This window comes from Orycteropus afer, unplaced genomic scaffold (genome assembly GCF_000298275.1).
Source record: "Orycteropus afer afer isolate SDZICR_OR568_19922 unplaced genomic scaffold, OryAfe1.0 scaffold00263, whole genome shotgun sequence".
In the NCBI taxonomy this organism is placed as follows: Eukaryota; Metazoa; Chordata; class Mammalia; order Tubulidentata; family Orycteropodidae; genus Orycteropus; species Orycteropus afer.
The window spans coordinates 357,076-371,295 of NW_006921850.1; the positions used below are offsets into that span (position 1 = coordinate 357,076).

Genomic DNA, 14,220 nt, shown 5'->3' on the forward strand with positions numbered 1-14,220 from the left:
GTTTATTTCATACATGTAAGTAAAGCTATATTCACTTAGGATGGTTTAAGCTACCTGTTCAGGTAAAAGGATGTTGTGAAACTGTTGTCAGTAGATAATGCCCCAGTGTGATTTTAATTTTTTTAAAGAAAACATTTTTTATGTTAATAGCTGCAAACTTATTATTGTATTGGTTTAGTTGGAGGAACTCTGTGGGTGGGCTTATACTATTCAGCTGAAAACAACCAAAAAATATTCACTTATTTATTGCTTTTAGAGCAGCTAGGTGGCATAGATGGTTAAGCATTTAACTGCTTGCCAAAAGCCTAGCAGTTCAAACCTACCCAGAGGCACCTCGGAAGACAAGCCTGGTGGTCTGTTTCCAAAAGATAATAATCTTGAAAATCCTTTAGCACACATCTACTCTATACACATGGGTCACCATGAATCAGAATTGACTTGAAGGCAACTAACAACAACAACAATTTATTGTTTTAAGTTTCTAACCATCTGAAAACATCAATGAGGAAACAGAAACAGATTTGGAAAAACTTTTTTTAAAAGTTAAAAATTATTTAGAGTCCAAGTATTGATACCTGTTCATAGTCTACTTTCCATGTTGCTTTAGATACAGGGAGGAGCTCTGGTGGTGTAGTGGTTAAGGCATTTGGCTGCTAACCAGAGGTCAGTGGTTCAAACCCACCAGCTGCTCTGTGGAAGAAAGATGAAGCTATCGCTTCTGTAAGGTTTTACAGCCTTGGAAACCCATTGGGTACTACTATGAGTCAGAATTGACTTAGTGACAGTAAGTTTGGTTTTTGGTTAGATCCAGTAATTTCTTGAAAAGATAATTTTATGTTTTAAGCATTTATAGTAAAACAATAATTGTAAAATTTCCAAAATAATTTTTAAAAAACTCAAGAGATTTTCAAATATTTAATGGTTGTTGTTGTTGTTATTTGCCATCGAGTCAGCCCCGACTCCTAGCGACCCCTCCTTAGGTTTCTGAGGCAGTTATCACTACGGAAGTAGGAGTGCCCAACCTTCCTTCCGAGGAGTGGCTGGTGGGTTTGAACCGCCAGCCTCCTGGTTAGCAGTCAAGTGCCTTAGGCACTATGCTACCAGAGCTTGCTTACTTCTTATTGAAACAAAGAAAAATGCCCTCTTGTCAATATATGTCACAAAGATTTAGAATGACAGATAAATCCTTTTGTTGGAGACTTGAAGAATGTGTTGTATTTTGATTTGTGTCTGAATGTGTATCGTAATGTGGAAATGAATTCCAATGGAAACAAGGGAAATCTTCATTTTGGTTGACTGCCTTTGTTTGAGTTTGAATTGAGTGAGGTTCATTCAACCATAGCACTAAAAATTCCAGTGCTTCAAGCAAAAGGCAAAAGAAAATGAGCCTTTATGTTGTCCAGAACTTTAAAACATAATAAATACAGGGAATATAATTTCAGTATCTCTCTCTCATTTTCCACTTCTTTTATGTTGCTTATGTAAATACAGGAAGCTTTGATGGCAGCTGAAATCAGCCAGAAGAACATTAAAAGACATAAGATTCTGGTAAGTGTATAATTTTATTATTTGGAACATGATTTTCCCTTTCAGTAAGTTATAATGAGACTGAAAGTAATTTGATAAGGACACATTCTTTCTACCTTTTGAGATATTGTTTCAAACTAATTCTCTATCCTGTGAGGTCAAAATATTTCATTTTATCGAATCAGTTCCTGCTTGTAAACAAGAGACTTTAACACCAGCTAGGAGGTAGTTTTAGATTATTTGGAAACTGTGTTTGTGAAATGGACCACTGGTGGCACAGGGTGTGAAATATACTTTGAATACAAAGCTTTCCAGTTTTGTGTGTGGAAGTTTCCTTAAATCCTAGGTAAAATAACATTATCACAAAATTTATCAAAAGAGTGGTTTCATAAAACTAGATTGCTTTCGTATCTCCATAATAACAGCCTCAATTGATTTTGTTATGGAGATTAATCTAGGACATGAAATACATTTTTTATTACATTTTGGACTTTGGGAAAATACAGTGACTGAAGAGCCCATGTTATTATTGTTCTAAATGTGACAGTGAATGTGCAGATGGAGGGCAGAGAAGGAATCATATCCTTTTATGTGAAGGGTCCTTAGAGATCATTTAGCTCAGTATCCTTGGTTGAGAGATGAAAACTAGAAACAGTCTTTTGTGGTAACGTGGGTTGCAGCAGAAATTATCTTGCCTACATTTACTCCAAGGAATCCTGGTGGCACAGTGGTTAAGTGCTTGGCTGCAAACCAAACCTACCAGTCATTCCATGAGAGAAAGATGTGCCAGTCTGCTTCTGTCAAGATTTACAACCTTGCACACTATGGGACAGTTCTATTCTGTCCTATAGGGTCACTATGAGATAGAATCAACTCCACAGCAATGGTTCTTTAGTTTTGATTTTTTTATACTTACCTCACCATAAATTTCTCTCTAAAACTCCAGATGAGAAGCTTATATCCCAAAGAAGGTACAAGCAAAGTAATTCAGGGACTAAAAGGAGGATCAAGAAAGAACCAGAGCATCTTTTCTTCTTTTGGAAGTGTGGAGAATAAGTAAGATTATCTAGAAGTAGAGTAGAAGGCATTCGAGACAGTAGAATAGCATATGTGAAGGAACCAAAAAAAAATTACCAAATTCACTGCCATTGAGTTGATGGCAACCCCCATTGGGTTTCCAAAGCAGCAAATCTTTATGGAAATAGATTGCCCAGTCTTCCTTCTATGGAATGACTGGTGGGTTTGAACCGCCAACTTTCTGGTTAGCAGTCAAATGCCTTAGGCATTACACCACCAGAGCTCCTTATGTGAAGGTACAGAGATGTGGTATCACTGGACCTTCTTGGATAAATGAGGCAGTTGAGGGGTTTACTACAGTGATAATACAAGCCAGATGCTGAAGAACTGTGTATAATTAGAACTTGGCTTCATCTTGGAAGCTCTAGAAGACAATTTAAGCTTTCAGTATCATGTCAGATTTGCTTTTTAGAATGATTCCCTAGTGGTAACAGGGTCAAAAGAATTCCAGCTGAGATGATCAATTAGGAGGCCTTTTGATAATCTGTGTAGGAGACCTGCACAGTGTCCTTAGGAGTGGAGAGGTAAAGATAAATTGAAGATGTGGTAAAGTAGAATCTTCAGGATATGGTGGCTGATTGCATGTGGGCAGGAGGACGAGAAAGTCTGCACTGACTCTAGACTTTAAACTTGGGCCTGAAGGTAGATGGTGTTGCCATAGTGCCATTCAGTGGGAGGGATAGGATTATGGGACATGATGAATTTTGTTGTTAGCATGCTGAGTTTTTAAGCACCAATGGGCCATCCCAGTGGAGTTCAGGAAAAAGAAAAACTCAGAAATACATTTAAGAGAGTCATCAGCAAAGCAGCATCAGTTGAATGTATGAGTTTGGATCAGTCCACGTGACTGTATGACATCAGAGAACAGAAGACAGTGAAAGGAACCATTGGGAACTTTTACATTCAAGGATGATATATACAAAACAGGTTTGGAACAGAGGAATGTTGTCTTATGGGAGTTGAGAAAGGAGCACATTTCAGGGTAAAAATAATTAATTGCTTAGATAGTTGACATAAACAAGTCAAAGTCAAACCCAACTAGACAGCTGTACGTTGGATTTGGTAATAAGTATGTAACTAATTAATTTTCAATATATGCATTATTTATTCTGAGCATATTATAGGGAGTGAAGTAGGTTATGAAATAGAATTAAATTAAGCTATTAGGTTGGGCTGTGAAGTAGAGGAGAGTGAGGACTATAGCAGGAGGTTGTGACATCATGAAATGGTTGTTGAGTATTTTGTGTATGAGGGACATGTAAACATGCTTTTGCCAGAGAAAAACAGCTAAAATAAAGGTTGAAGCTAAAGGAGTACAGGAGAAAGAGGATGAGTGGCAGAATGAGCTCCACAGTGGAGAAGGGGATGGACATGTGTCTTATTTCCTAGTGCTGCTATAACAACATACCACAGAGTGGGTGGCTTTAAAGAGAAATGTATTGTCCCACAGATCTGGAGACTAGAAGAAGTCTGAATTCAGGGTTGACAATGCTGTCAACAATAGGATAATATCCATACGCCTAAACGAAAGACGTATTAATACTACTATTATTCAAATTTGTGCATGAACCTCCATAGCCAAAGATGAGAAATTAAAGATTTCTACCAATTTCTGTCAATTCTAGGGAAAGATCCTTTCTTGTCTTTCTCAGTTTTTGTAGCCTGGGACATTACTTGGCATTCCTTGACTTGTAGACAGATTCTCCCATGCTGTCTTCCCCTATGTGTGATAATTCTGTGTCTTTCCTTTTATCATAGAAGAGGCCACAAGGGCAGAAGGCAGAAGGGATTAAGATGAGGGAACCCCCCGCCCCAAATTCTAAATCTATGTTAACTGATAACATCTGCAAAGAAAAATTTTATTTCCCCAAACAAGGTCACATTCACCAGTGGAAAGGTTAGGATTTCAACATATTTTGTTGGGGGAAACAATTCAATCTATAACAACATGAGAATAGGCTGGAAGGATAGCTCTAAAAGAGTGACGTTGTCTCATCTGAACTGTGACAGAAATGCCCTCTACCATATTGTAATATGTGATCTGTTATCAGAGAAATAAAGAAGATAGATATCCTTTCTTTTTCATCACGGGTTACTGCAGATTTAAAACATGGCTTCCTACAATGTAGTGACTAAATAAAAATACCATAAACGAAAAACTAGTTTCTTTTCACTCTTGAAATGAGCTGCCTTATATATCAATTATACCTAGAATATTACTTCCTAATACAGTGTAATTTCGTAACAGGCATGTAGACAAGAAATAGGCTTCAGCTACCTGTCCTATCATCTGGGAAGAAATTTTACATAAACCTTTTGTACATAAAGTAGATGTTAAAAATCCAAATTTTGATAAATATATACATATGTATATACATATATATACATATATGTGTGTGTATGTGTGTGTGTATATTTCAGTGGAGCTTGTAGACTAAGACAGACTTGGAAGAAGGAAGAGGCCATCCACTTCTCAAACAATTGACCAGTGAAAGCCTTATGAATAGCAGTGAAACACTGTCTGATGTATTACTGGAAAATTTTATGAATAGCCCTGAAACATTGTCCAATACAGTGCCAGATGATGAGCCCATCAGATCGGAAGACACTCAAAATATGACTAGGGAAGAGCTGACTCCTCAGAGTAGAGACGACCTTAATAATACGGATTGGGACCTCCATTGGCTGATGTGGCATGACTCAAAATGAGTAGAAATACATGCAAACATCTATTAATAATTAGAACATGGAATGTATATGAAGTATGAAATTTATATGTATATGAAGTATGAAAATTGGAAGTTGTCAAAAATGAAATGAATGCATGAAGATAGATATCCTAGACATTAGTGAGCTAAAGTGGACTGGTTTTGACCATTTGAATCAGACAACCATATGACCTATACAAGGAATGACAAATTGAAGAGAAATATTGTGGCATTCATCGTCATAAGGACTGTTTCAAAATCTGTCCTGAAGAACAATGCTGTCAACAATAGGATAATATCCATACGCCTAAATGAAAGACGTATTAATACTACTATTATTCAAATTTGTGCATGAACCTCCATAGCCAAAGATGAGAGATTAAAGATTTCTACCAACTTCTGCAGTCTGAAATTGACCTAACATGTAATCAAGTTGTGTTGATTATCACTGGTGACTAGAATGCAAAAGATGGAAACAAAGAAGAGTTACTAGTAGTTGGAAAATATGTCCTTGGTGATAGAAATAATGCTGGAGACCACATCATAGAATTTTGCAAGACCAACGACTTATTCATTGCAAATACCTTTTTTCAACAACATAAACAATGGCTGTACACATGGACTTCACCAGATGGAATACACAGAAATCAGATTGATTACATCTGTGGCAAGAAGAGATGGAAAAGCTCAATATCTTCAGCCAAAACAAGGCCAGGAGCTGATTGTGGAACAGACCATCAAATGCTCATACGCACATTCAAGTTGAAGTTAAAGACAGTTAAAAGCAGTCCACAAGAGCCAATATATGACCTTGATAATATCCGCCTCGATTTAGAGACCATCTAAAGAATAGATTTGATGCATTGAGTACCAATGACCAAAAAACAGAGGAATTATGGGATGACATCAAGCACATCATCCATAAAGAAAGCAAGAGGTCATTAAAAAGACAAGAAAGGAAGAAAAGATGAAAATGAATGTCAGTAGAAACTCTGAAACTTGCCCTTGAGTGGAGAGTAGCTAAAGCAAATGGAAGAAATGGCAAGATAAAAGAGCTGAACAGAAGATTTCAAAGAGCAACTCAAGAAGACAAAGCCAATAACTACAATGAAATGTGCAAAGTCCTGGAGTTAGAAAACCAAAAGGGAAGAGCACGCACGGCATTTCTCAAGCTGAAAGAACTGAGGAAAAAAATGTAAGCCTCGAGTTGCAGTGTTGAAAGATTCTATGGGAAAAATATGGAATGATGCCAAAAACATCAAAAGAAGATGGAAGGAATACACAGAGTCAGTGTACCAAAAAGAATTGGTTGATGTTCATCCATTTCAGGAGATGGCATATGATCAAGAACTAATGGTATTGAAGGAAGAAGTCAAAGCTGTACTGAAGGAATTGGCAAAGAACAAGGCTCCAGGAATTGATGGAATGCCTATTGAGATATTTCAACAAATGGGTGCCATGTTGGAGGCACTCACTTGGCTGTGTCAAGATATTTGGAAGACAGCTACCTGGCCAACTGACTGGAAGCGATCCATATTTGTACCTATTCTAAAGAAAGATGATCTCACAGAATGTGAAATTTTATTTACCTTTACAAGTAAAATCTTACTGAAGATAATTCAGAAACAATTGCAGTAGTATATTGACAGAGAGCTTCTAGAAATGCAATCTCGATTTGGAAGAGGACGTGGAATGAGGAACATTATTGCTGCTGGCAGATGGATCTTAGCTGAAAGCAAAAAAATACTAGAAAGATGTTTACCTAAGTTTTATTGACTGTGCAAAAGCATTTGATTATGTGGATCATAACAAATTATGGATAACATTGAGAAGAATGGGAATTCTAGAACATGATTCCTCATGATTGTCCTCATGAGGAACCTGTACATAGACCCAGAGGCTGTCATTTGAACAGAACTTGGGGATACTGCCTGGTGTAAAATCAGGAAGGGAATACATCAATCTTATATCCTTTCACCATACTTATTCAATCTGTATGCTGAGCAACTAACCTAAGAAGCTGGATTATATGAGGAAGAATGTGGCATCAGGATTGAAGGAAGACTCATCAACAACCTGTGATACAGATGACACAACTTTTGTTGCTGAAAGTGAAGATAACTTGAAGCTCTTACTGATGAAGAATGAAGACTGTAGTCTGCAGTGTGGATTACACCTCAATACAAAGGAAACAAAAATCCTCACAACTAGTCCAATAAACAGCTTCACGATGGATGAAGAGAAGATTGAAGTTATCAAGGACTTCATATTACTTGGTTCTACAACAACAACAATCAATACCAATGGAAACAATAGTCAAGACATCAGACAACATATTGCATTGGGGAAATATGCTGCAAAAGACCTCTTTCAAGTGATGAAGACCAAAGATGTGTCCTTGAAGACTAAGGTGCGCTTAACCCAAGCCATGGTACATGCTGTCACCTCTTATGCATGTGAGAGCTGGACAGTGAATCAGGAATACTGAAGAAGAATTGATGCTTTTGAGTTGTGGTGTTGGAGAAGAATGCTAAGAGTACCATGGACTGCTAAAAGGACTAACAAATCTGCCCTGGAAGAAGTGTGGCCAGAATGTTCCTTGGAAGTGAGAGTGGCCAGACTTTGTCTCACCTACTTTGGTCATGTTGTCAGGAGGAACCATTCCCTGGAGAAGGATATCATGCTTGGTGAAGTGGAGAGTCAATTAAAAAGGGGAAGGCCCTCAACAAAATGGATTGACACAGTGGCTGCAATGATGGGTTCGGGTATAACAAGGATCATGGGGCTGGCACAGGACCAGACAGTGTTTCATTCTGCTGTGCATAAGGTCGCTATGAGTCAGAGATGACTCGACTACACTTAACAGCAACAATACACACACACACACACACACACATAAAAACTCCAAACCAAACTCACTGCCATCAAGTCAATTCAACTCATAGTGACCCCTCCTTGAGTTTCTGAGGTGGTATCTCTACAGAAGTAGATTGCCCAGTCTTCCTTCTGGGGAGTGGCTGGTGAGATTGAACTTCCAGCCTTCTGGTTAGCAGTCAATACCTTAGGCACTACGCCACCAGAGCACCAACATACACACACACACACACACACATATATGTGATGAGATTAAGCGTCTCATAAAAATGCTATTATATAGAGATACTATTTCATATAGAGTCACAGGGAGGTTGGTCAAGAGCTAACTTCTCACACTTCTGGTGACACTGGTCACCTCAACTCCTTTTAGAACCAAGGTGCATCAAGTGAATAAACATAAGTACTGAAGCCATAATTTCACTGGTTTGAACACCAGTTTCCTCTTCTGTAAACTCATGTGTTGGAATTACTTGGTTTTTTTTTTAAGCTTTTTTTCACATCAATATTTACTTTGATATTTCATATTTCACTTTAATATGATAGTCTGCCATTTAGTTTTTCTTACAACGTTTCTTCAGATTTGGTACTAGAGGAGATAGCTCAAATATTACACCTGTAGGTCCAAGAACATGAAGTTCCTGGATCATGCATGTTTCTTAATATTGGAGATTTCTTTTCTAAAGAATCTCTTAGAGAGGAGCAGATTAGAAGTCTTTAAAATAGTAACAATTAGTTTAAAAATTTGAGGATCCTAAAGTTTATGAAAAAATAAACACAAGTATATTTAAATATAGATATGCTTAAGAAAACCAAACCCAAAACCAAACATTCTGCAGTCAAGTTGATTCCTACTTATAGCAACCCTATAAGGCAGAGTAGAACTGCCCCATCGAGTTTCTAAGGCTGTAAATCTTAACGGAAGCCAACTGCCTTATCTTTCTCCCGCAGAGCAGCTGGTTGGTTTGAACCACCAACCTTTGGTTATCAGCTGTGTGCTATAATCACTGTGCCACCAGAGTTCCTTATGCTTAAGAAATAAGGAAACATAATTGTTATTAAATAAAGCAAACAGACATGTAAACAGGTTGCAATCAGTAGTCACTGACCTTAATGTCATTTCTTGCTCAGAAACTGAGACTATACATTTTGGTTTTTCCAGTTTAATTTTGAAATTCCTTTACTTCATTTTCCCTAGGATATTGGCTTGGCATATATCAATCACCTGGTGGAGAAAGGAGAGTATGACATAGCAGCACGGTAATAGTGACATTTTTTACAATTATTTGTTAATAAAAGTAGAATTGCCCAACATTAACCATAAAAAATAAGCTATTATTTATAACTGAGACACTTTTTTCCTTTACTTCTTTCTAACAAGGGTAATTTTTGAGTATTAATAGTTTAAACCACAGAATGGATTAATATATGTTATCACTGCACCTACTCTCTCATCTTTACCCAAAGAAAAATGTTTTTCTTAACATTTCTTAAGACAAGTGTCAGTAACAATGAAGGAAAAATGACCAAGGGTAGATTTAGCTGAGGATAGTCTTATATATGCACTTGTGCTGCAAAATTATCCACACACATTACAGAAGCAACAGAAGACAGAGTTGGAATAACCTTTCAAAGGCAACCAAACACCTTGAGAGAGAGAATCACTGGGCCTGCCTACTCGGGACCACAGTCTCAGGACACCAGGCTCAATTGGCACAACATAGTATGTAAAAATCTTGTTCTACAGCCTACTTTGGTGAGTAGCCACTGGGGTCTTAAAAGCTTCCAAGCGCCATCTAAGATGCAACTATTGGTCTCTTCTCATCTGAAGCAAAGAAGAGTGAAGAAAATCAAAGGTATCTGTAAACAGTTAGTCTAAGGATATGATGGACCCTGAGAGCAGAAGAACTAACTGGTGCCTGGCTACCAATGCCAACCACTCAGAAAGGGATGAAACCTGGAGATCCTGGATAGAGTGGGAGGAAAAACATGGAACAAAATTCAAAAACCCAGAAATGATCAGAATTATTGGTTGGATAGAGTCTGGTGGAACCTCCCCAAGACTATGGCCCCATGTTACCCTTTGGGCCTGGAATTGGACTCAATCCCATAGACTGGCTCTCAGCCCAACAGTAGAAAGACCTACATTCAGAACACCTACTCCAGGGTAATGTGCCCCTCTATTCTAGGGAGATACACCCTCGGAACAGTCAGCCATGGGGCACCAGAGGGGCAGCAGTCACATAGAGGGAAAGCTGGACAGACAAGAGTGCATAGTTAAGAAGGGCACAAGGAGGGGTTAGTCACAGGGATGGAAAGGGAGGAGAGTTTGTTATGATCCGGGATAGTAATTGGGGCGTGAAATCAAATGTACATGAACTGTGAAATGGAAAACAAATTTTGCTCTGTAAATTTGCACCCAAAGTACAGTGAGATTTTAATTTTTTTTTTTTTAAAGATTCAGATTTATGAATTCATGGAAAGACTTCTTGGAAATTTCAAAAACAGAAGGGTGCAGAAGAAGAAACATTGGGCTTGGGGTCATAAATACTGGTTCTAGTCCCTGCTTTGCAACTGACTTCTATTGTGTAGAGGTTTGCACCAGTTCCCCAAACCACACTTACTAGGGAAACACAAAGAAGACCAGGTAGCCATGCATACACATATGCAGTGGGCTGTATTGTAGGAAAGGAATTCTGAGCTTAAGACATCTGATTCTTTTATTATGGACAGTAAACCTGCCTGACATTTGCTCAAGAACAAGACATTCTTTTCATTATACTAAACAGTAAACAGGAGCTCTGGTAGCATAGTGCCTAAGGCACTTGACTGATAACCAGAAGGCTGATGGTTCAAACCCACTGGCCACTCCTTGGAAGGAAGATGGGGCAATCTACTTCCATAGTGACACTGCCTTGGAAACCCAAGGAGGGGCCGCTATGAGTCGGGTAGACTTGAGGACACAAAACAACAATAACAAACAGTAAACAAACCTGCTCTTTGCTCTGGAGGGAGACATTCCCTGCATCATCTAATTTCCAAGGCTGTCCATTTTACAAACATCCCTTAAGAATATAGTCTGGAATAAAGGCAGCCAATGCCTCTCTTCACAGTTCATGCAGAAACGTGAGAAACCCAAGCCAAATCGTCTCCTGACAAAAGCATGGCAATTAAATGGAAGTAATCAGACACTAGACCTCTTGCTTACACAGGTCTATAGTGGGCAGAAAACATAAATGTTATATGGTGACAGTGTTGGTCTTTGTGAATGGCTTCTGCTGGGGCTGTACATGTCTTTGTGTCTTCAGCCCTGGGAGACAGCTTGCAAGGCCGACTCTTAAAGCCCTGAAATGTAAGAAAATGTATTTCTTTCATGTTTAAAATAAGGTTTCATTCACATGTACAGTCACTCCCACAGATTATAGAGGTATAGGATTCTAATTTTCTGAAGTCATTTTGTAGTCTATTTTTTTAACAATTCAAGAGGTGGCTTTATTCGCTCTTTTGGTTGAAGATGTGTATGATGAAATTCGTTTAAGTAAGGCAAGGCCCCAAACTGGCATTCCTTGGCTAGATAGTTAACTCAGAACAGGAAAATCCTTGGAAAAACCCCTATTGTAGTTTTCTGAAAGGGATGTTTTTTACTTAGGAGTCTTTGTGTTAATTTTCCTGATTTCTGTCAACTTTTTGTACATCATCAGGTGAATAAAATGTACCAGTGTGCATTGGCAATTGAGTTAGACGCTTGTCAAAAATCTGGGATGAAAGATTTATCAAATAATGAGGACAAATGTTTTGTCTATTTTCATTTTTTTTTAATAATTCTTCCCTGGGATAATCTCACCAACAGCAAATGCCAGAAAATTCTTGGGAAAAATGCAGCACTCTGGGAGTATGAAGTTTATAAATTTAAAGAAATCAGACAGCTTAAGGTAAACAAAGCTTTATATTTAACTCTTAATCTTGCATATAGTATATTAACATTGAGATGGAAATAAAGTTGAAAGACTCAGTTCTTTATTAGGAAGCAATATTATCTCAGCTGGAAAAAAAGTCAAATAATTAGTTTCAAAACATAAACCTAGCTTATATTTTATATGTATAAAATATATAATAAAATGTATAATTAATATATGCTATTATTATACATTATATATATGATATGTTTATTTGTTATCTCTTTCCAGTACTCTGTTCAGATAAGTTTTCATGTTCTTTTTAATGAAGGAATAATCTTATCTAGTAGGTTATAAAACTTAAGGTTTTTTCAGATTTACTAGTCTTTTTAAATACTATTTTGCCTGCTTGAATACAAATGGAAAAATTTGACTGTGTAGCTTTAACAAGTACTTTTAATATTTCATTTCTTATCGTTTACCTTAGTGAAGAATATCCACACCAGGCATTAAAGTGTTCCTGTATTTGTTTAAAACTTTCTTTTTTAAAATTCTCATTATTTTTAGTTCTTTCACATGCTTTCTCGGACCTATAAATATGCTTTTCAGTACCTTCAGTTATTCACCTGGTCAGCCTATGACTCCTTTGGTGCTTACTTCCTATACGTGTCACTCTTCCCAAGGAACAGCCCCCTGCCAAAACTACACTTTATGTTTATTGGACTGCTCCTGCTGGACCTCATCCAATCTTGGGTCCATATTTACCCTGATGTCTTCATACCCTTGATCTCTTGATATTCCCAACTGTGTGATGGCCATTTCTCCTTGTATACTCTGCGGATAACTCTACTTAATGTGAATTTTCTTTCCCTAATTTGGTCCTTCTCATTTTAGTATGTGATATGACATCACAACATACCCATTTCCTCATGCTTAATATCTTCAAGCCACCGCCCTTGACAAGGACATCTTGCTCTCCTTATTCTATTTAATCATTCGTTCCTGTAAGTTTTACCTTGTTGATACCAGTTGGGCCTCTTCTTTCTCTCTCTCTAGTGCCATTGCCTAACTTGCCTGAGCTATTGCTCAGAGTGTAGAATTCTGAATAGATCTACAGGCAATTCCATACATAATTAACTTAAATTATATATACATACACACACACACACACACACACATATATATATATATATATGTGTGTGTGTATACACACACACACACACACACATATACACATGTTGTTTTGTTGTTGTTATTTGCCATCAAGTCAGACCCGGCTCATAGCGACCCCTCCTTGGGTTTCTGAGGCAATATCACTGCAGAAGTAGACTGTCCATCCTTCCTTTTGAGAAGTGGCTGGTGAGTTTGAACCGCCAGCCTTCTGGTTAGCAGTCAAGTGCCTTAGGTACTACACTACCAGAGCTCCTATATATACGTGTGTGTGTGTGTGTGTGTTACTCTCACTTCCTTAATCTCTGTTGCTTCCCTCTTGCTTACAGGATAAAATCCAAAGTTTTTTCATGACCCCACCCCATCCTCATCTCCAGCCTCATCTCCCTTCAGTGACCCTCATGTCACATCTCTGAATCACTCTGACCACAAATGTGTGTTCATGTCTCCACACCTTTGCTCATGTTGTTCACCTGCCAGAAATGCTCTTCCTCTTTTATCTTTGCCTGATAGACCTAAAGCATATACTGATTGACTATGCACCATTCTCCTCTGCTTGCCGTAGCACTTTGTCAGCCCTATTCTGTAAGCTTGTATTACACAGTGTTACATTGATCTGTTAAAATATATGGCCATCTTCCCCTCTGGGGCTGAGAATGCTTTGAGAATGGTGACCTTAGCTCTCTGTCCCCAGTGCAAAGCATGGTGTTTGGTGCATAGTGCATTACAGAGTACTTTAAGATTAGTGGGAAACTTGACTTTCATGACAGCCCTGATAATACAGGTTTCCCTCACTATCCAAAAGTAGAGCATTCCTGTGAATACTTTCAAAAGCCAAAATGGCATAAAGCAGAGATGCTTTACCATTAACTTATATGGGAAAAATTTTTGAGTTTCCCGAGGCCCAAAAAATAACGTACCAAATCATCACAAATAACACATAAAACTTAAAATAACACTAACATATA

The 14,220-nt window shown here is 37.9% G+C and overlaps 1 protein-coding gene across 1 annotated transcript in view; it reads left to right on the forward strand.

Moving 5' to 3' along the window:
- VPS41 (VPS41 subunit of HOPS complex) overlaps positions 1-14,220 on the forward strand; it is a 284,325-nt gene that overhangs the window by 200,098 nt on the left and 70,007 nt on the right. The window contains exons 13-15 of the mRNA XM_007950103.1: positions 1,492-1,548; positions 9,385-9,446; positions 12,037-12,118. Of these exons, the coding sequence (XP_007948294.1) occupies positions 1,492-1,548; positions 9,385-9,446; positions 12,037-12,118 (201 nt within the window). The remainder of the gene's footprint in view (positions 1-1,491; positions 1,549-9,384; positions 9,447-12,036; positions 12,119-14,220) is intronic.